General features: G+C 32.9%; 1 protein-coding gene and 1 long non-coding RNA gene across 3 annotated transcripts; one reads left to right on the plus strand and one right to left on the minus strand.

Moving 5' to 3' along the window:
• The first annotated feature begins 4,146 nt into the window (after positions 1-4,146).
• On the plus strand, positions 4,147-8,559 carry LOC113741419 (pectinesterase 3). Of its 2 annotated transcripts, none has more exons than XM_072048005.1 (2): positions 4,147-5,312; positions 8,444-8,559. In XM_072048005.1, exons 1-2 carry the CDS (start codon positions 4,364-4,366, stop codon positions 8,506-8,508), a joined length of 1,014 nt encoding a protein of 337 aa, XP_071904106.1. In that variant the 5' UTR covers positions 4,147-4,363; the 3' UTR covers positions 8,509-8,559. The 2 variants fall into 2 exon arrangements, with proteins under 2 accessions (XP_071904106.1, XP_027124747.1); XM_027268946.2 differs by having other exon boundaries at positions 4,150-5,312; positions 8,236-8,546.
• A 12,692-nt stretch (positions 8,560-21,251) lies between these two features.
• On the minus strand, positions 21,252-22,691 carry LOC140005806 (uncharacterized). Its single transcript, XR_011813372.1, has 2 exons — positions 22,581-22,691; positions 21,252-21,495 (listed from the first exon to the last, which is right to left on the minus strand). It is a non-coding gene; the product is annotated as an uncharacterized lncRNA (long non-coding RNA).
• Between the last annotated feature and the right edge of the window lie 1,226 nt (positions 22,692-23,917).

Raw genomic sequence — 23,917 nt, forward strand, 5'->3', positions numbered from 1 at the left:
CCTCAATATTTTGTTTTGATATTTTTGTTATGGCTACTTTTACGTATTTATTGATGTAAATTGATGAACTATTGTTCAATTATACGTTTTTGTTTCCCTTCCCAATAGTGAATTTTCTTTGTTTTGAGATGTGAGATTCATGATTCCTTGCCTTCTTGGGTTCAATTGAAAATGGCTTGCTTCAATCTTGAATTTATGTTAATTTAGTAAATCTCGATTAAGGTAATTAAATATGCTGTTAAATAGTATAATAGTTGTTTGGAAGGGGTCTTAGAGTTCTCTCCACTCCTTCCCTGCAGGCAGGATTAGAGTTCGAATCGTAGGTAAGTCGAATTGTGAGTCTAATAGCGACGAATTGTAGGTCGGGTGGTGTTTCAGTCCTCACCTGCCCCATAGTCCAGTTGGGTCTCCCCTTAAATAGATATAAATAAAATAGCGGCGAATGACAAAAAAAAAAAAAAGAATTGTGAGTCTGACAAAAATGTGTTTTACTATAGAAATTTAACAAAACTTTGAAATAATTAATCATAAATGACAGATTATTGGTCCATTGCGTTGATTTTCTAGTTGATATAATAGAATAAGATAAAAAGTAACATGCGACTTGAAGAACACGATCCATTGTGAACTTTTTTTTTTTTAATTGTAAGAGGTTTTTAAATTATGGAAGTTGTTCAAATGCCAACCAATTCCTCATTTCCTAAGTAGAAATGTCCTTGGTTGTTGATCAAATCATATACATTGCCCATTGGCAAACTCACTTCTTTATTGTTGTCAATGTTCATATTTCATCTTTCAGAACTTTTATAACATCCAAGCAATTTTTTATTCTGATTCCTAACACCAAATGATCCTGTAAGAACATTGATCATCAAGACAGAAATTTTCTAATCTTGATGGCCTCTTTCATCATCATGACAAAGTGCAACAAATTGCAAGTTTGCAACAATCAAAGCAAGAAGCCAAATCAAAATCATACTTCAAAAAATCCATCATCTTTAATTATTACTGAAAGAACTGCATTATCATGACTCCCATCATATTAATTGGGGCCACTATTTTCTCATGGCCGTGATATACACAATTCACAAGCTGTTGAGGTTGTAAACATGAGGATTATGGCTTGTGATTACCGCATTTCTATCATGAGCCTTGGTTCAACGATGTATCCGACAGAGCCTATATGTCAAATGTATTGAACTTAAGAAACACTTCAAGGCAAATTAAAAAAAAAAGAAAGAAAGGAAAAGGTGAAAGTGCTAGTGGTTTAAGCGAAGAAGAAAGAATTATGATAACTTATTAGATATTAAGAAATTGAAAGTTGAAGAGGATCAATCTGTTGTGATTTGTGAAATGGTGATTATATCTAAATGTGCAAATTGGTTTAAAGAGCATAATCTTTAAAATTTCCTCCCTCAGGGTATGTTTAAAACTTGGGATAATTTCAGAAACCTCCCCTGAGGTTTTTGATAATTTCACATGGCAATGCTAAAATTTTAAAAATTACACCTACCTCACTTGCTTATTGAAAATGACAAAACGAATCTTAATATTTTAATAAAACTCCCTTGTTGCTATGTTTACACAAAGGATGGATTTTGTATTTTTTTTATTCATTTCTCTTATATTTCATTAGAAATATAGAAGAATTATTAATATTGTTCCTAATCAAATATTAAACTACTAATATTTTTTTGATAATTTTTAATATCATCCCTTTTTTGTAGCTCTTTTTTTTTAATCAAAATCAAGAATAAATTAACAATAACTATAAAACAGATGAGCCAAAAAAATCACTACCAAACTATAGCAGTTCTATCATTGAACTGGTCCAATAAAAAAAAATAGTCCATAAACTTAAAAAAATAGATAACTTTTTCTTCTTTATCTTAAAAAAAGTAGCCTATTACAACAAAAGATTTATTATTATAATTGTTTTTCTTGATTTAATGTTTGCATGAAAAACTTGACACTGATTTCCTTTACTCCATTGTGCCAAATTATTTTGGTGACCAAAGTGTCTAATCAAGGTGATAAGTGTAATTTCAAGACCTTGAGTGAAGAAATGAAATAGTCAGATTAGGGGAGGTTTTTCAAATTATCCCTTAAAATTTAGTGCCATATTCACTGGCATTGCTGAATCCCAAGAGTGAATTTGGTGAATCCCAAAACGGTGACATAGATGGTGTAACGCTGTTGGCTCTACCTCTTCACACAGAAAGGCACACAATTTGCATATGCTTGTTACTACAGGGATCTTCATCTGCTTTTTCACTCAAGAAATCAAAATAATCACAACCTACTGTACTAATCAGCGATCTCAAACAAAAACCAAAACATTTCGAGCCACATCGAGGCATTCAACGATTCCTTCATGGTCTCCAGCTGCAGAGTAAGCCTATTGCAGGCTCAATCACAGCAATCATCATCAAGAATTCTACAACCTAGATCCCACAAAAACCTCACCATGATCATCTCCTTCTCGTTAATCATCCTGGTTTCTGTCATCACAGGCACCATAATCTTATCCCACCTGAAAAATGGTAAAAACAACCACACCACCGAGTCACTCAGGCCAAACTCAGCAAACTTGAAGACCTTATGTTCCGTGACTCACGACCCTGAGTTATGCTTCACCTCTATATCCCCCGCCATCGAGGAAACTGAAACCGACCCGGATGATATTTTCGCCGCCTCTATCAAGGTAGCCATTGCTAATATCACCGGCCTGGCTCCGTTGATGAAAGAAGTTTTACTGAGTTCGAACATGATTGGAGCTGAGTCAGCTCTGGAATTCTGCACGTGGGCATTCTCCGACTCACTGAGTCACCTCGATAGGACTTTAAAGGCAGTACTACTGGAGAAAGAAGGAAACTACCGGGTCTTTTCTTCCGTTGACTTTGTGACGGTGGCGTGGACTTCTGATCGGGGGGAAGACATGATAACGTGGCTGATCAGCGCGTTGAGTGCTTTAGACAACTGTGGTGATATTTTGGATGAGGTTGGGTCAATGGCTGTAAATGACTTGAGCTTGAAGGTGTACAGAGCTAGGGTGCAGGTCAACTACTGCAGCAGCTTTCTCTCGTTTAAAGATCAGATATTGCCATTTTTACTCTTTCATCAGCTGAAAAAACTGACAAAATGGTGAGAGTATATTTTGAGTATTTGCTCACTTTAATTACGTGTATGGACAGGAAATTATTTGAAATTTTTTTTGAAATATTATTGTGACACTTTTTGTGATATAATATATATAAAATGGCTAAAATGATGATATGAAAAATATAAAAATAGGTGACTGAAAAACGTGTTTATGATTCAATCAAATTTTTATTTTTTGACAAATGTTTGGCAATTCAAACCAAACTTTTGCCCTCAATGCCACGTTTTTTATTTTCCACGAGCAATGAATCGGTACTAAAGGTATATATTTGGAATATATACTTATATTCCCCCCACCTCTATATTTTTTTGTCATGTTTGGTTTTGCGTAAATATTGATGTAAATTAATGGACTATAACTTAGTGACACCTTTTCTTAATAGTAAATTTTCTCCCTTTTGAGATATGGGATTCATGTTTTCTCGCTTTCTCTGGTTCAAGGGCTTTTAATCAAGAGCCCTTGATTCAGTGATGGCAAATTCTAAGGTCAAACGTATTGAACTTGGGAAACAATTCAAAGAAACTAAGTAATATAATATGGAAGAAAAGAAAAACTCTAGTACCTCAAGTAAATGACAAAGGCATAGAAGAACTAGTTAAATATTAACAAATTGTAAGTGAGGAGCATCTCTCTAATTGTCAAATAAAATAAACAATGATTTCTTACAGCTAGTTTGGAAGTTTAGGATAGAAAATAAAGGAAGAGAAAGCATAAGTTATGAAAAAAAAAAGAAAAGAAGAGAAAAAAAGAAAATTTAGTATTGATGTTGTTTGAGGGTATAAAAAAAAGGAAATAATATTAGATACATATGTCAATAAAACTTTTTTTAATAAATATTTAAAGATAAAAATGGTATCTTAAAAAAATTTATAATACTTGCTTCAACTTTCTTTCATTTTTTGCCCATATTTGGACCAAATTTTTTTTTTAACTATCAGAGCCATCCATCCAAATCTTCTTATTTTTTTTTCTTTGCTCAACAACTCGAAAACATCACAAAAGAGTTATCTTCTCTCATTTTCTTTTCTTTTCTTTTCCCGTCAAATCTAAGCTCCCAAACTAAACGTTAGACTCATTACATATAGTGGTTAAGTTTAAGACTAAATGTACATAATGGTTTACAGATAATGAATAACCTTCAAATTCTAGTGTCATAATTAGTGATTGTTGAAACCAACAACGTTTGACTCTTGAGCTCGGATGCTTTGCTTTGGCTTTATCTCTTCACACACACACACACAAGGAACAAGCAGTCCTACAGGATCATCTTCATCTGTTCATGCCATCATTCTACTCAGAAATGAAAAACACAAACTGATCAGTCACCTCACCAAAATCAGACCATTTCAGGCCATCATGGACTCGGTCAACGATTCCCTCATGGCCTCCAGCAAAGTGAGTCTATTGCAACACCATCCACAGCAGCCATCTTCGTCAAGAAATCTACTAAAAACCTACAAAACCCTCATCATAATCATCTCTTTCTGTTTTATCATCCTTGCTTCTCTCATCTTAAGCACCATAATCTTATTCCACATGCATAACCGCAACAACTATAACCTCACCTCCGAGCCCACCGAGTCACTCTGGTCGAACTCGGCAAACTTGAAGACCTTTTGTTCCGTCGTGTCTCAGGACCCCGACTTATGCTTTACCTCTATATCCTCCTCTATCAAGGGAACCGAGACCGACCCAGATGACATTTTTGCCGTCTCTATCAAGGTAGCCATTGATAATGTCACCAGCCTGGCTCCATTGATGAGAGAAGTTTTGCTGAGCAGGACTGGAGCCGAGTGGGCTTTGAAACATTGCACCGAGTCAGTGGCCGACTCACTGAGTCAACTCAATAGGTCTTTGACTGCAGTGCAGCTGGGGGCAAAGGAAAACCGCCGGGTATTTTCGTCTGAGGCCCCGGTCGACTTGGGGGTGCAGCCGTTGACTGCTGATCGGAGGGGATACGTGATGACGTGGCTGATTAGAGCAATGAGTGGTTTGGACAGCTGTGTTGATGTTTTGGATAATGTTGGATCAGTGGCTGTAGATGAATTGAGCGTGAAGGTGTACAAAGCTAGGGTGCAGGTCAGCAACAGCAGAGAGTTTCTCTTGTACAAGGATAAAATATTGGAATATTTTGTCATCCATCCAGCTGGTAACACTACTCATAATAGGTTGAGAGTCAATTTTGAGTATTTGTCCACTTTATTTATGTTTTGCCCTGAATACCTTGTTTTGATTTTCCTTTTTTGTTTACTATTACGTATCAATTGAATATTTATTTTTATTAAAAAGAGAATATTGTATTATTGCCTCTAAGCAGGATCTTAATACTTGATTTTACTACGTTTATCCCTAATTACTTTGTTTGTTTATCTTTAATAATTAAGGTGCATTTCAATACTTTTTTCCGTTTTGCCTTGTATAAGAAAAGTTAGAACTATCCAATTTCAAGAGCAATTTACAGAGTGTTCCAAAGTTGAAGGTCTGAACGTCGGATCTCTTACTTACATTTGCTCCCCAACCATCTAATCCATGTTATCCATGATTAATAGGTTACTACAATGAGTTCTCATAGCTTGTCGTCCAAATTGAGTTTCAACTATGACAAAAAACTTTCTAATGAAGTGAGCCACGATTCCTTTTTTTTTTTCGGCTTATACTACCCAACCCGAGTAACAATTTAATTACGAAATCAACAATAGTATGAAAAGTGGTACTTATTCAATTGAAGCAAAAAGCAGTTGCGTTCATCATCTAATAAGTCGATAGGCAAGGACAGATGACTGGGAAGCCTCACCATGTTTGTGAGGACTCGAAAATTATTTTATATTTCTCTTATTTTTGAATATGCTAATTTATATTTTATTTTAATTTACTTGTTTTAATATCTTAGATACTTGAATGGTTGAGTCAAGATTTTTATTTTTTTTCTTTTATAATTTGGTGCATATTAAGTTTCTTAGTACATTATGATAGTGTGATCAACTAGTGATTTATGTGTACTAAATTTGGTGGACAAGAAGGGGTGTGGTGTAAGAGAGATTATGTGACTAGAAGTGTTAAGAGTGAATTAGAGAACACAAGATGGATTGGCTAGTTTAGACACAAGAGAGACAAAGAGATAAGCATGCAACCATAAGCTGCCAAGTGTCAACGATCTAGACATTTTTGACCAAGATTTTCTTTAGTCTTCATCTTTCCAATTTAACCAAAAATTCCTTCATTTTCCATTCTTCTTGGCTGAAATTATAAAGAGAAAAAGAGAGAAAGAGAGTCCCAAGTTCTAGCTTTAATCCTTTGCTTGATTTGTGAGAAATCCGACGAGCAACCATAATCCACTCCATAGATCTTCGAGGTAGCTATTGGTGAAGTTGTTGGAGAGAGAAAGAGATTGTTTTGCATTTCCTCTTAGGGTTTTAAGGTCTATTACTAAGAAACCTTTCATTTCTTTTTTCTTGTGATTTAATCGACACATGAGTTGATTACGGCGGATTTCATGGAAGATTTATTGATTTTGTTATGGTAGCTTGAATTTTTCAGCTTTGATATGAGGTTTTCTAACTTTGAGTTGAATTTCCAGATTTAATAGGAGATGTTCTAGTTTTGATATAAAATTTCTAGTTTTGAGATGCGATTTTCAGTTTTGGTATGCAAATTCCAGCTTTGAGGTGCAAATTTTCAGATTTGATATAGCTTGGTTAGAGCTTTATATAGGTCCAAAGTTGATAGCTTTCTTGACCTAGAACGGAGACCATGTACCCTGTAACATATGATCTTGATCGTTAGTGGTTTTGTCATGAAACTAGGGTTGGAAATGAGAGAGCTAACTTGAAGAATTTAGGGGATATGCTGTTGGAATTTCCCCCCTTATAGGTCAAGTAGAGAGAGTGAGAGTCGAAGTGTAAATTTTGGGTATTTTTGCTTTCCTTTGGTATATGATCTTACTTCAGACACTTGTTACAATCTTAGTCTTTGTATGTGTGTTAGTTTTGCCAAAACAAGAGGTTTAAACGAAAGAGTTTTCTCCAAACTAGTTTCTAATCAGAATTTCCAACTTGTACCTTGAAAGTCTTGTCCCGTTTTCTTTCAACTTTTGACTATAATTACTGACTTTGTGCTCCATATTTTCCTTGAAGTATTGGTTTAGCATGCACGTGGGTTTTTCCTTGGATTTGAACAAGAAAACTTGGCACTTTTGAAAGGTCAATTGGGGTTAAACCTGCAAATCACTTTATTGGCTAAGTGAAGTTTCGAAACTCATAGTTTTGTATTTATATTGGTCTCAAGTGGTTAGATTCTTGATATATTATATGACCATAAGATTTGAGCATGCCCAAGAGGATGAACCAAGGTTTGAAGTGAAACGATTATGATCCATTGGTGAGTGTTCCTTGTGTTTTGTGAATTAAATGTCTTTATTGTGGTTTGACTGTTAATTGTATTTCAATGATCACTTTACTATTAATAGGTGAGTGTGTACTTTACCGCACTTGACTTAAGTGAATGTGAATTTTTCAATGGTCAAATGATTGAATATTACTTGTGTATGAATGTAAACCATGTGTACTTTATCACATCTATTGAATTGAGCCCTTGCCCTTCGTCGCTAGCCTATTCGAGCCAGAAGCGGACTCGATCGGGTAGGTTGGTAACCTTGGACCACTGTTTCGGTATGTTCGAGTATTACCACGAAATCAGGTGGAGTATTGGCCAATGATTGAAATGCAATGAATGAAATTATTGAAATGAAATGACCAATGTAGGGATTTTTGTTTTCAAATGTCGGAAGTTATAAAGAAGAGATGGGCAGAGACTGAATGAATGAATGAATGAATGGCTCTAAATGAGCTCGTATCCTTTAAATGATTGAGTGTTTATTTTTTGAATGCCTTGCGACTGTTTATTACTGTGCAAAGTGTGTAAAATTGTTAAATGCAACATTTTCGTGATTTGACTGGTGTTTTGCTTGGATGTTAAATGCAATATTTTCGTGATTTGACTGGTGTTTTGCTTGGATGCTTGTTTGGGAAACTCACTGGGCGCAAGTTCAGCCCATTAGTTTGTTTTCCTTATAGGAGTTGAGGACCGGAGCAGAAAAGCTTGAATTGGAGTGTAATGATCCTCTTGCACATGTACTTTTGGCAGATAGGTTGTATTTTGATATTTGGTGGTGTATCTTACGTTTCACTTTTGGTTTGTAACTAAGATTGAATTTTGGTTGAATTGTAAAGCTCTGATGTTAAATTGGGAGGTTTGAAAGGTTATTTTGATAATTTATTGTAGTGAGTCCTGGCAAGAATTGGACAGACGGTCCGCCAAACCCTTGGATACGCCCTAAGGGGAGGTGAAGTCGTCACAATGTTGGAGGCAAGCTTATTTTCCTCTTTATTGGTGTTGAAGGCAAGCTTGCAAATTTCTCTATTCATGCCAAAAAAAAAACAAAAAGAAAAGGATGTAGGAGAAGTATTGACAAAATAGAAGCCCAGTATAACACACAAAGACACCTATATCTTCATATGGATATGCCATGATCTTGTTCCATTTCAGAGATCTTTCTCATCCATGTATGGTTTCCTGCAATTTAGGTAATCAATCCCTGCATGTGAATTTTTTTTTTTTTTTTGTGGAAAGCAGTTTTAGGATATATGCATAATAAGGTTTCAATAGTTGGCTACCTTTGAAATAATTAGCTTCAATAACGGTTTCGCTAGTTTGAAATCTCTAAATAGCAGAAGGTTGTGTAAGCACTTCTTTGGAGATAAAACTTGCTATTGTATTGTTCTATGTCGTCATGCTTCTGGGAATTCTGCAAGTTACATCTAACTTCCTCTAGAAAGACTACTTGGTGTTAATAATTGGCTATCCTAGTTAATTTCTCTAAGGTGTAGCTACAGGAAATAAGTTAATACTATTATTACACGTGTCATCTGCTAAAAAAGATATTGACCTAGTAGGGGCTACTAACATTGGAATGGCAGGTGTCACTAGGGCTGCAATCGAGCTCGACTCAACCTCGATCAATACCGAGTTCGAGCAGATCGTTAATATATACGAGTCGAGCTCGAACAGCCATTTGTTAGGCTTGATAGTTGGACAAGTTCTTCGAAAAACTCAAGTTGATATGAAATTATAAAAATGCCTCTACATCAATTAAAATAGAGCTGACTTCGAGCTTCTTGGAAGCCACAGCTCGTGAGTAAAAAACGAGTCGAGTTCGAACTTTTCTTTTTCTAAATCAAGTTGAGCTGGAGCTTCATTTCTTGGCTTGATGAGCTCGAGTTCGAACTCGAACTCACACATTAACAAGTCCAGATTGGATCGATAAGTTCAAAACTTGACTTGACACGATTCAACTTGTTTGTAGCCCTAGGTGTCACCTTGCCTTCTGTACTGAGGGTCAGGTTGGGCTGTGAGAAACTGTATTAACTTGACGCCTGTAACTAAGTGCTAAAAGGGTAAGATTTGCTGTTGCCATATTATAAACGTTGACATAGTCTTGCTCTCAATGACTCTACTCTATTCAAACTAGTTTCTTTTTGAGTTGTTGCTCTGTATTTGTAAGGTCGAACTTGGGCTTGTATATAGTGTGCCTATTGTTTTTGAGATATCTGTTCTCCTGATAAAAGGATCAGAAATTGTTGTAGGTGTTTTTTAGGGCAATTTTACGTGGTCGTCATACTGTACAAAACTTTGCCTGATTGATCAAAGAACAACTTACTTGTTGGAACCCAAAATCTAGTAAAACTGTAAAAAAAAAAAAAAGCACAGTGATGATAGGAACCAGAGTTAGCTGTTGTTGAAGAAGCCATGTACTTAATTTCCAGATGCTAGCCCATTATTAATACAACAATACAGAATGGCAGATTTCTTTAAGATCCTTCTTGATCAGCGTTTTCTGTGCATAATTTTAGACTTAGCTGTGCCAAAACTCAAAATGTCGGCCTAGATCTCTCTCTCTCTCTCTGTTTCTTTGTTTTTTTTTTTTTGGCCCAGGTCTTTTTTTTTTTATTGAAATGCAACATGTCTGGAGTAATGAATTTGGACATTCCAGAGGCCAATAGAATGTTCTTTTGGCTGCATAATAGAGCAGTAGTTCTAGTTTATGAGCCAAAGTTTTAAATTTTAATGCGTGCATGAGAATATTCTGCAATGATACCGATAACTATTTTGTTTACTCAGGACAGGACATGGGTTCTGTCTGCAATACTACGTAATTTTGGACTCTGTCTGTGTTCTCTTCCGCAGAGAACTTCCATCCACTTTTGTTCTTTAATTGAACTACTCATGCTGAATAATCTCTTTTCAGGACATCATCTAAGGGATTTGTCTTTCTTGGTTACTGTGCTGTTTTCTTTCAATGGATATCTACCAACGTTGCTGCTTATGCTAGTTTTAACATAGTAAAGAAGCAAATCTTTTCATCCCTTTGATGGCTAGATTTGGCTACAGATCAAGTCTTGAGTTATTCAATGGTATAAAATTTTTAGATGCAGTCAAAATTTTATTTTTGTTTTACGTCTCAACTCTCTCTACTTTGCCATTGACTTATATAGGAAAAGGTACATCCTTCTAAAATGGAATATTGAAGGTACATATACGAATCTTTGCAGTATCCCCTCTCCTTGGGGAATGAGTAGTACTTGAAAATTTCTGATGGAGACAAATGAGAAAAAGTAGCTCATCATAGAAAGCTCAAACCTTAAGCTACAAAAATAAAGGAAACAAGGGTAGAGGTTTGCGTTCCTAAAACAACTGATACATTACAATTTATGCTTTGATCAAAAGGCTTATACAATAACTTGAATATAATAAAGGTGCTTGGATTAGGAAACAAGGAGCCGTATGTCCATTTTCTTGTTTTCTAGTGGCATTAGTTCATGACTTGCAAACATTCTGTTGTTGGAGAGATATGCCATCCTTCATTCCATGTCTTATTTTATTTACTCATAAACCTGTTAGTATCTGATAGGAAGTGAGAACTTTTCCATCACTTTGTCTCAAATGAGCAAACAATAAATATGAGGCTCACCTAAATTGTTGACTCATAAGAGGCAGAGATTAAACCAGTTCAATAATTTCTTTTCCAGCCTAGGTCTCCCTTGTCTAACATTATTATCTGTGTGCATGCAACCAATATTTTATCTATGGCTAAAGATTACTACAATGAGTTTTCATAGGTTTTTCACCCAAATTATGCTTACCTATGATAATTGTCTTTCTATAATTTAGTTAGGTTCAATGAGAAATGCTATATTGTACAGTTCGCCTAATATGAATTATTTGGCGTGATTTTCTAGTACTTCAGGTATATTTTTAACTTTTCTTTTGTTTGCCTCGTATGTATTTCTTGTTTCTTATGACATGTGGTCAAGAATGTTAGACATTCTTTTTCTTTTTCTTTTTTCACTTGTTTTATCTTTTCTTTGTAAGAATATAATCGAGTCGAGTCGAACACGAGTAGTACACTACTCGAACTCAATTCAAGTTAAAAAACTTGGATTCGAACTCCATCTCGAGTTCGTCAAACTCTTTAAAATTGAGTTCGAGCTCGAGGTCAATTTTATTTTGCATTACTCAAGTTCGAGTTCGAACTTCTACTCATCGAGTCCAATCGAGTTTATTTTGAACTCAATCAAGCCTAATCGAGTTTAAAATATATAAATTTATATTTTATATAATTTTAAACAAGAGACAAAATAGAATCTCATACTAATAAATAAAAAACTAATATATATATATATATAATCATGTGTTATAAGAAAATTTGCATCCCTACTTCTTTGTGTTATTCTATAATCATGTGGCCCCATAATCTTCAACTTGCAAAATTTCGTTGGTTGGATATTCCTATGTTCCTCTTCTTCGGTTTTAGAGTTTTTTGTTTTTTTACTTTACTGTCATTTTGCTATTTCGAAGAGTAGAGTTTCATCTTTACTTAGCAAAGTTGCAGCACAGGTAGAGAACTTCCAGTTTGATAGAATAGTTTCGTCTATTTGACGCCCTTAGCACATTAGAAAAGAAAAGATAATAAACTATTAATGTTTTAAAATTATCACGACAGCTTAAATTGCAATACTTTTGCACAAAAATTTATCTTTTTGCCAAAAACATTACAATGAGCCCACTTCTTATTTGCTGCCCAAATAGACAAACACTAGAAGCGAGCAGCCATGGTGTGATTTGATCGAAAATTTTCAAGAGCACCAAGGAGTTAGAATTATTTGGACATTGAAAGTTAGCCTCATTGAAGTTTAATGACAAGGATTCAAGCAAATGCATACACCGAAAACTCCATGACATTCTCCAGAAAAAGAACCTTCACTCTTGCAGGCTTTAACGCAGTCTGAGTGAAAGACGCAAGGGCCATGAAAAGAGCCTGATAGCTTTCCGCACAGTTGGGCGGCTTCAACTTCAACACTTATATCACCTATGAGTGACAAACAGCCAAAATGTGAATTATATACACGTTCATGCATGGGAGAAATGGACCAGGATAGAGCCTGTTTAAAAGTAGAGAATATTCATCCTTGCATTATGCCCTCAGAGTACACTTTTTTTTTTTTTGGCTGGAGCGATAACATTTTTATAACCTAATTTATCCTATTCTACGGGAACGGGAGACTAAAGATGTTGTATAAGAGGTTTGCCGGTATACAGATTTGAAATAGACTTGAAATAGATACAGTCTTCAAAATACACTTGAAAATTGAAATAGATACTTTTGCACGTCCAAATGTGTGTACAGAAGGAATATCAAAATGTTCACGAATTAATTAAGTTTCTTTTTTATTGATCTACATAAAAGAGATGGACCCTTATTTGTACGTACATCGACTTTTGGACTTATAAATGTTCAAATATGAATGAACTGCCATACAGATTTGGAAAAAAATATTCAAGAATGATTAGTTGATCAAGAAGGAAATCCAACTCGGTTTGCTAATTTATTAAATCAAAACAGAAAAAAAATAATTTTGCTACAATCAAATACTTACTGGAAAGGAAAAGAAAGAGCAAGACGATGGCGCCAATGAATTTCCTCATATCCATCCTATACTTCAGTTGCTTCTCCTTCTTATTTGCCTTTCAAGTTCAACTTTGTTAGTTTCTTTGGTGCAAATGGGCTTTTCTTATAGACATGGATTGGCAACGGTGAAAGGATCATTGAAGCATTAATTATTGATACTTATAATATTTAATATGCGTATGCCAACTTTCATACTAAAATAGGACAAAATACAACTTTACCCCCTTGAAATTTAGTGATTTTTCACATAATTTCCTATAGTTTCAAAAACTATATATAACTCCTTCATATTTGGATTAAAGTGTCAAAGTGACGGAAATGATCTTTTGTAATGGAACTCATGAAAATGTCAAAATTACCCTTGTTTAAAAATTAAAATGGGTGAAATGACTAAAATATATAAATATTTTATGCATTACACTCTAACTTCAAAGGCCTCTAAAATAGGCTGATGGTTTGGAGCACTAATCGACTTCAACTTCAACAATGATATCAAATAGATGTATATACACGTTCATGCAAGGGAGAAATGGACAATTTAAAAGTAGAGAATATTCATCTTTCCATTTTTTTTTCATCTTTCCATTATGTCTTCAAAATACACCTGAAATTGATCCTCTTGTACATCCAAATATGTGTGCAGACGGAATATTAAAATGTTCTCAAATTAATTGTCTTCTACATTGATCTACATAAAAGAGATGGATCCTTTTTGGTACATTTAATTTACTTTTGAAGTTATAAATGTTGAAACATAGTAAATAAAGTGCCACACAAATTTGGAGAAGATATTCAAGAATGATTAGTTGATTAAAAATGAAATCCAATTTCGTATGCTTATTTTTCGTGCAAAACAGAAAACCATGTATATTTTTGCTAGAACCAGATACTTACAGGAAACGAAAAGAAAGAGCAAGACAATGGCTGTGTATATATTTATAGGTACTAAAATATGTCACCATCCTTTCATTCGTGGTAATCTATTCCAGCATGAATGGGAAATGGAGACAAATATGCAGTTCGTAGTTGGTTTTAGGCGGTCCACTACTGTTGCTGTCTTGATTCTATATCTCAATCGGCAGATTCTTTCCTCTTTATCAGATTTCATTTGGGAGTTTGCATCAATTTGTTAAAATAAAGCTAGATTAGCTCTAAAGAAATACATTGAATTCATTTTGCGAATGCCATGTGCTCCTTTAAAACTTGAAACACGTCTTAGACTGTATACATAATTTTTGTGCTTATTTATTAGTACATCCTAAGCTTATATGGAAAGTATGTTGCTCAAATATACATTTCTTGAATTTAAACTTCTAGTTGATCTTGGCCAACGAGAAGTAATTAGTGATAATTCATTGTCAAACTTCTGTGACTTCTAAGTCAGTTTAACTTCTGCAAATTTTGACTTTTTTTCAAGTTTTAAACCATTGAAATGATAAGAAACCTCAATGACGGGATTTTTATATCAATGCAAGTTTATTTCAGAATTTTACCTGTTGGACTGCAAGTATACAGGCCACTTAGTAGTTTTGGGCAAATATCAGGTCGATCCCACAAGGAGCAATGTCTACAAGTACTAGGTCCTTATTTTCTCTATTATTTAGACTTATAATGAATTTGAGCAGAGAAATAATATTGCTACTGTCTACAATTCTGAATTAATAAATTGAAAGATACAAATGGAGATTTTTCACTAAAAACTTGAATCTAGGGATATAGATTCCACTAATGGCATAAACAACACAAATGAATAGATTTACCTCTTGTTATTAATCTCGTTAAACCAGGGATTTATTTCCAATATTACCAAATTTCATTCTCATGATAAAATGGCCTAGACCAATCCAGTTTTCCCTATTTTCATGGTGAAATACTAGTTCTACTCTGTTTTCCTTCATGAAATACTAGATAATCCACTTAAGTGTATCTCTATTTTCGTGAACATACAACTCAAGCTCTACTCATGTTTTTCCATTGTTACTACCAATTCTCATTGACTAATAACAACTATAAGCATACTATTGGTGATCAAACAACAAGAAGTAATTACAACTGCACAAATAGACAAGTTAATACAAGATACAACTAGTGTAAATCACATTCAATTCATATCATTTAGCCATAAGTTTCATCTACTCCCTAGACAAAGAAGTTTAGCTACTCGTGAATGATATAACAATCAAATTCACAAGTTTATAAATGCAAAACATCATAAAGTACAAGTACAAGAAAGATAAAGGAAAGCTTAGCCAAGTAATGGTGAAGCCCTCAAATTTCTGCTATGTCTTGTACAAGATGATTACAAGTTAAGTCTCCAAGTGCTTCCTCAAGAACTTCTAGCTAGAGAGAAAAAGAAATGTTACAAGAAGAAAAACTAGCTACGTGTGGTCCTCTCCTGGCTTCTCCTTCCTTTTCTGCATAAAAGGTGGTAGAAAGGCACTTTCTTCTCCTTCATGATTCCAACCACTTAGATTTTGTAAAGAAAGTCAAAAGAAATGTTATTTTGACTTGTCAATAACTCATTTTGTCTTTCCTTTTGTTGCAGAAGCATGTGCCACCGAATTTTCTCACCCAAGATAGCTGGAAAGTTATGTGAAAAGCGAGAAAAAATGGTTGTGCCACTTGCAGAAGAAAGAGGCAGATTCGAGCCTCGGATCCGAGGGGTGAAGAATGATCCGAGCTCGGATCATTGCTGATCCGAGGCCTTTCTCTTATGGATCCGAGCTCGGATCGTATGACCTCGGATGCACTGCTCTCAGATCTCCATTTGTTCACACGAATCCGAGCTCGGATCTGTGCTGGTTAATTTCCAATTTTTTACTTCTTTCCTTTTTCTTCAATTTTGCTCCTAGTATCCTTGTACTTTATCCTCCAGATGATCCTTACATTTTTCGTCATCTCGTGCATAAATTCCATATATCAATACCCTTCACAATTTCACAAAATTAACATGTTAATCCACTCATTTATCAAATTTTGAACACTTAAACAATATTTAAGCAATTATCACCAAAAAGAGTTCAAATATAGCTTTAATCTCCTCAAAACATACCAAAAGTTCATGCCAAACTTGTACAAAATGTATGTTAAATATTCACTTATCACTCAACACCAATCATGTAATTGGCACACCAACTAAAATCTACCATGTTACTGAATACAGAAAAAGAACATGAAGGGTATTCATCTAGAATGAAGAAGGGGAAACTGAGGAGAAGAGATTGCTAAAGAACAAAGCACAGGTAGAGAAGACAGATGGGCGGCGACAACGATCAACGTTAGTTATGCTTAATATACTTTTCTTATAAGTTATATGCCCTCTAATAAATTGTGTTACATATAGCCATATCAATGGGTTGGATCTTACCTAAATCTAACTCAGATGCAATATACTTGAGTAGAGTTTATATTTAATTTGTCAAATTCAAATATTACCCAAATCCAAACCCTTTAAGAGAGTCATGCGTCTGGCAGGATTTGGTTTCTATGATCCAGACTCAAATCCACATCCAAATCAGATCCTACCTAAATCCATGTTTAAATAATATATATATCAGTAAATTTATAAAATAATCTAATATTCTATGTTCAATGCAAACCTTTTTAGAAAAAGGAGAAAAATAAAAGAAACAGATGAAGATTAGTTTTAATTCTTTAAAAATAAATAGTTTTAGCTTATTAATTCTTTCATTGAATTCATAATATTGCATTCAACATCTAGAATGTTAATTTTATTATTTGAAAAATAAAAATTGGATGGTATTTATATTATTTTTGAACTCTATATATTATCAAAATATTTTTACTTTCCTTGTTCAAAAAAAATCCACCAATGCACATTGAATACTCAAACCCATAAGGGTCTAGGTTTGGGTTTACCTTTTAAGACCCATAACGGTTTGGATCTAGATATGAGTATAACTAAATTTAATAAATTTGGATTTAAATTAAAGGAATCCAATTCAGACTTTATCCACTGACATGACTAATTACATATGCCATTTTGTCATTATCATCAAAAGAACTAAAACTTGTAAGAAAATCTTTTTCGTGTTTGCAAATCACATAACTAAAAATAAACAAAAAAGAAACATTTGCGTTTAGTGGCGCAAAAATGGAAATTATGAGAGGGTAACAGAATCTTATGAGAAACAAAAAGAAAAAAGATTGCCATGAAGGTGCCATGCTATTTCCTCATACATCTCCATCCACAAGATTCTTTGGTATTGATCTTGGTTGAAGCTTCAATTTTGTTTATGCAGACCAGAATTTTGGACAGAGCAACATTGCCAGAGGGGGCCGGTATATGATTCTCAAGTAGCATTTTATAAGCATTGCAGGTGTAATTGAAAAAAAGAGAGGAAGCATTGTGTTTGGATAGAACATTATTTTTAAAAAAATTAGAATAATTACTGTAACACTTTTTATAATGTGATTTATTTGTATAAAAAGGTGGATAAAAAATTTAATTGACAAATGTATATTGATGTTAACAAATTATATTCTACAAATGATTCATTCATTTTTGGCTTTGACAACAAAATTAGCCAGGGAGGGAGGTACGTCATTTGAGGGTTACTAGTTGGTTCCCTATGAAATTTTGCAAACATGCTCCATAATCATCTTGTTGTCACGTATACCTTCTTTCTTTAAAAAAAGGAATAATTACTTTTTTTTTTTTTTTTTGTAAACCTTCTCAAGAATGCAATCTGAACGTTGATTGGCAGTGGCTGGAGGATTGCAGTGGACAAGAAAGTATTTTTGCCTTTCACAAGATTAAAAAAAAAAAAAAGATTCAGATGAGTGTCAATACCAATTCTTACCTGGTATTCCAAAGGTTACAGGTATAAGCGTGAACTACGCAATATATCAAGAAGCTGATATATATCCTCCCATGATAGCTTTGTATACTCTAGAAAGCCAAAGTTTTAAGGAGTCCATTACCTCAAAACCATCTCGAAACTCGAGTGTAGCAGTCTATATAGATGAGGCGGTTGAGTTGATAGACCTTTTAGTCATTTGACAAGCCGAAGATGCAAAACAAGTTCATGAAGCCTAAGTTAGTAACTATCCATATCATAATCGTATTGCACACGTTCATATGTATAGTTTAAAAAAATTATATTTTGAAAACTATTCATGCTTTTTACATAAGCTTATAAAATATGAAATGAATTTTTGGCGTATTATCTTCAAATGTTTTTTAAAAGTTTAAATTTTGTGTAATAATAATGACATATCTTTCAAGTTATATATATATATAATAATAATAATAACACTTGCATACATTATAATTTTTATAAATTTATACATGTAAATATATTTGAGTAATAAAGCTTCAATAAATTTAATGCTTGATACACAAAGAGAGCTAAAAGTGGCATTAATATATCATAATCTTTGAAATTGTAATAATTTTACCTATATTTTTAGTTTTATAAATTTCAAATATAGTCGAACTATTGATGTACGAATTCATTTGCGTAATTTTATCGAACTTACATTTTTACGCTGAACTTTTCATCATGCTTTTGAAAAAAATGCATATAATATAGATAAATATTATATTTTGTAATATACCCATCGTGCATTTTTACTGTCAAAACAGATGCAGTGGAACGGAAGAACAAACAAGAACAAGCAAGAACAAATTTGGGGGAAATCAAATTTTATTAGGGTTCAGAATGTATCAGATATTTTGTACAGAATGGATATGAGGTATATATATACAACCAAATAACCAAAACGGATTGGACCCAAAAATTAGGCCCAAAAACCGAGACCCAAACTAAAACGGGTACGATATCTAATGTATACCGTAAGTTTCGGGGGCCCCCACTGGGGGCAATGCTGCCCCCCAGGCCCCCCAGCCAGGGCGCGTCTAAGATCAGTTCAGCAGAGGTCGAAGATCTGGTTCAAGGCATTTCAACATTTACTAACTATGCATGCAGCTATTAGGGAATTTAAAATTCATTTCCATTTGATCAAATGTGGTTGACAATTCAGCAGCATACGGCCGTTTGGTAATATTTCATTCAAAGTGCGAAAGTGCCTTTAAAAATGTATCGATTTTGTAAGTAAGTTGACTTGATTTAATTTGCTTGACTTGGAATTGCTTCAATTTGAGCCTATTCAAACTTAACGTGTTATTTATCAAGTTGAACTCAAATGAGTTTTTATCGAGTTGACGTTAAATCGAGCATGAGTAGTTTGATCTTTTTACCTGTAAAATTTAATTTTATACTAATCTAATCAAAATTGAGCCAAGTTTGAGCATTAACAAAATACCAAATATTGTTCAAACTTGATTTAATTAGTTGATGAATCAAACTTGAATAAGCTCTTATCGAGTCGAACTGAGTATTGACTAGCTCTATTCATCTTCTAGTCCTAATTCGCATTTTCCTTGGTTGTCTGAGTTTTTTGTTTTTCCTTGATTATTTATATCTACTTCTTGAATTGAATTTCTTCATTTTATAACATTAGCAACAGTACAATTGCTAGATGCCATTTTTGTTTCTTTTCTTCCTTTATGACTCAATTCTGCAACCAATTTCAAGGACAATTTATTGATAATGGGATTGATGCAAGGAAATTTTCGTTTCTATATTATTGTTGTTTTGCAATTTTGGAGGAGCAGAGTTTCATTTTCGCTTAGCAAAGAGAAGTGGAGGAGTTTTGGTTTGATAGAATGGTTTTTACAATTTTGGGCACCAAATAAGCACATTAAACAAGGAAAATGGATCAACTCTTAGGTGGCGTTTGGTAAAAGGGTTTAGGAACGGGGAATTGGAATAAATCTCATGATTCATGTTTGGTTCACCACTATCGGAATTGAAATTTTGGAATGATTTCTAAAAATTTAGCATTCCACCATTCCTTAAAAAGTTGGTGGGTTTTGTCCAAAACCCAAGTGTGATTCCCAAATCTTATAATTACATAATATTTAGTATAATTAATATTTATAATATATATGTATATTTATAAATGTATATTATATGTGCATATATACATGTATATAATATTAATAAATTATATATTTATATTTATATTTATTATTTTTAAAATAATAACATTTAATAATAACTATATTTAATATGTAATATACATTATATTTATATAAAATATTAGTATAATTAACATTTATATATTATATAATTATATATTTATATTTATATTATAAAATTTGTATAATTATAATTAATTATATATAATATTTAATTTAATTCGTTACAAACTTATAATAATTATATATTATAATTATTTAGTTAAATATAATTATATTTATAATATATATGTATATTTATAAATGTGTATTATATGTGCATATAATTATAATATATACATGTATATAATATTAATAAATTATATAATTATAATTATTATTATTATTTTAAATATAATAATATATAATAATAACTATATTTAATATGTAATATATATTATATTTATAAAAAATATTAGTATAATTAATATTTGTATATATTACATAATTATAATTATATATTTATATTATAACATTTGTATATTTATATTTAATTATATATAATATTTAATTTAATTAGTTACAAACTTATAATAATAATATTATTAGTTATATGTATTATATAATGTATATTAATCTATGTAATATAATTGATATTATCAATTATAATAATAATTATACATGTTTACTAATATAAATTATTAATTAGTTATACTAATTTTACTAATACATTTATACTAATATATTTAATTAGTGAAAATTTCTTATATCCCATTTACAAAGAGTCAACAAACCAAACATCAACTATTGTAATGATATACATTCCTGGCACTGAATCAAACAAATGTATTGTAATGATTGATTCCATTCCAAATCTAGGATGAATGACTACGAATCTGAATCCGATTCCAACATGCGAACCAAACGCCATCTTAATGTTTTAAAATTATCACCGACCTCCTAAACTGTAATGCCTTTGAAAACGAAATATATCCTCATGCCAAAAATGTAAAATTGGACCCACTTCTTATTTGGTGTCCAAATAGACAAACCCTAGAATAGAGCAACAAAGGTGCCAATTGATCAAAATTTTTAATAAAAGCAAAGAGATAGAATTATTTGGACATCGAAAGTTGTCCTAATTGATGTTTTAACACCTGAAGCAAATGCATTGGCCGAATAATGGACGGTTACATTCTCCGTCATTAATTCCTTCTAAGTTGCACCTATTAGGGCAACTATCGTCAAAAGAGATGCAAGCGCCATCATAAAAGGCTGATGGTTTGGGGCACCCTTTGGCTTCAACTTCAACAATGATATCACCTATCAGTGACAAAAAATCAAAATGTGAATTAGAATATATGTGTATAGACGTTCGTGCGAGGGAGAAATGGACCAGGATAGTGTCTATTTAGAAGTAGAGAATATTCTTCCTTCAATTACGTCTTCAAAATACACTTGAAATTGATTCTTTTGCACATCCAAATATGTGTCCAGATTGAATATCAATATGTTCACAAAATAATTAAATTTCGTCTATATCGATCTGCATAAAAGAGATGGATCCTTATTGGTACATCGACTTTTGAAGTTATAAATGTTCAAATATGAATAAAATGCCGCACAAATATGGAGAAAATATTCAAGAGTGATTAATTGATCAAAAATGAAATCCAACTTGGTAAGCTTATTTTTAATGCAAGCCAGAAAAACTAATTTTGGCAAGCAATATTGTTAAAGCAATTATCTTTGTTTCAAAGCGCATTTTAGTCAAATGCTAAGATTACTCTTAATCAATCAACTTTATATATGTTCATTGATTTTTCTAGGATCCATTATGCATTAATTACTCCTCTTTTCTATCTCTAATTAAGTATTTTATGATAGGGTCTCTTACTCTTCTTTCTATTATTTTCATTTCTCTCTTTCTCACCCACACACTAATAGATATATTCTTTTATAATTAAATAACATAGTTTTTGCTTTAATCTTTTCTTGTATCTTTTTGGTTCTATGCACTCTTGCTTTTTAACTTAAATTACATTGTGTTTGAAAAAAGAATCTTTGAGTAAAATTTGAAAAATAAAAAATATAAGAGCATGTAGAATTAATATATGAGAAATTATTAAAGTCAAGGCCAATTTAGTAATTAATGTGAAAATAATTGATGAATTAATGTGAGAGACAGAGAGAGATAGAGAAAAATGTGAGTGAGTAGGAAAAAATTTTAATTGGAGAGAGAAGAAGAAGAGTAATTAGTATATAATGAATTTTAAAAAATCAATAAAAATATATGAAATTGACTGATTGAGGGTAATCTTGGCGATTGAGGAAACTTTACTCTAACAGAAGCATTATTACCCTAAAAATATCGCCAGCCAATAATTTTGCTACAATCAAATACTTACTGGGAAAGAAAAGAAAGAGCAAGACGATGGCACCAATAATAAATTTCCTCATATCCATCTTCAACTTCAAATGCTTTCTTCTTCTTATTTGCCCTTCAACTTCAACTTTATTTGTTTGTTTGTTTGGTGCAAATGGGCTCTTCTTACATATATAGATTGGCAAAGGCGGAGGAATCATTGAATCATTAATTATTGATGCTAATATTTGACATGCATATGTAAAAAATATGTCATCATCCGGTGTGAAGATATGGGTTAGGTGGTGTAGGGAGAGAAAGCGTAATCTCTCGATTCTAAACTCAAATCCTCCCATTTACACCATTAAAAAAAAACATTCAAAAATTGTCATCATCATTCTGTTTGTGGTGACCTTATCGATTTACCCGGAATGAATGGGAAATGGAGACGAATTTTCTTCGCTGGATAACTGCCTAGACGTTACGTGTTGTAGAGAATAAGGTTAGGGCAAAGAATCTTCCACTTTTGCTGTCTTTACTCTTGAGCTCAATCGGCAGATTTTTTACTCTTTATCAGACGTGAACGGCCGGCTAATTTAAATACTTTTCCGATACTTTCTTGTAATTAGAGACCCTTTTGCTTTGTATTCATTTATGTTGTTTTTTGGTGGGATAGGCCCAGGTTGAGATTGAAGGACAACATAAATAAACCCGAAAAGAAAATAGAAAAGAAAACCCAAATATAAAAGAGAGGATGATTTCTCCCATAGTCGATATGCTTCAGTCGGAGCCTTTGCAATGGATAGAGTTAATCATACCAATGGAGTTTGGTATCACACGTAAATGCAATTAAAATCATTAGTTCAATGATGAGTTGATAAGGTTATGGTCATTTTCTTCCGTTCTGCTTTTATTATGCTCATTTAAAGCTCAATGTCTACAAAATGTATAAGGCTAGAACTCCAAAAATTGCAATGGCTATTATGCTCATTTAGGTGCTTCTTAATTGTTACTGTTTTGCAGATCAATTCATTGTCTAATTTGGTGTTCTGATGTTATTAAGTTTTTTAAACGATTTAATCTCCACATATCATTGTAGTTTAAAGTTGTGTTTTTAAACTTGGATCGGATCGGTCGGTTCGACCGGTTAATCGGATTTTACCGAGTTTTTATACATCCGATTTTTTAAAGTAATTCGGACCGAACATTTGGTCAGTTCTCGGTTCGATCGACCGGTTGAACAGAGAACTGACCAAATGTTCGGTCCGAATTACTTTAAAAAATCGGATGTATAAAAACTCGGTAAAATCCGATAAAAAATCGGGTTTGACCAGCAAATCGGATGAACCGGTTTGATGTCAAAGTTTTTTTTTTTTTTTT

Source organism: Coffea arabica, chromosome 4e (genome assembly GCF_036785885.1).
Source record: "Coffea arabica cultivar ET-39 chromosome 4e, Coffea Arabica ET-39 HiFi, whole genome shotgun sequence".
Classification (NCBI taxonomy): domain Eukaryota; kingdom Viridiplantae; phylum Streptophyta; class Magnoliopsida; order Gentianales; family Rubiaceae; genus Coffea; species Coffea arabica.

What these genes read in the sequence shown, in the direction of transcription:
- LOC113741419 (XM_072048005.1), top strand. Translation starts at nt 4,364, where the DNA reads ATGCTTTGCTTTGGCTTTATCTCTTCACACACACACACACAAGGAACA. An exon ending in TTTTGTCATCCATCCAGCTG is followed by an intron (nt 5,313 to 8,443) that starts GTAACACTACTC and finishes AATTTATTGTAG; the next exon opens with TGAGTCCTGGCAAGAATTGG.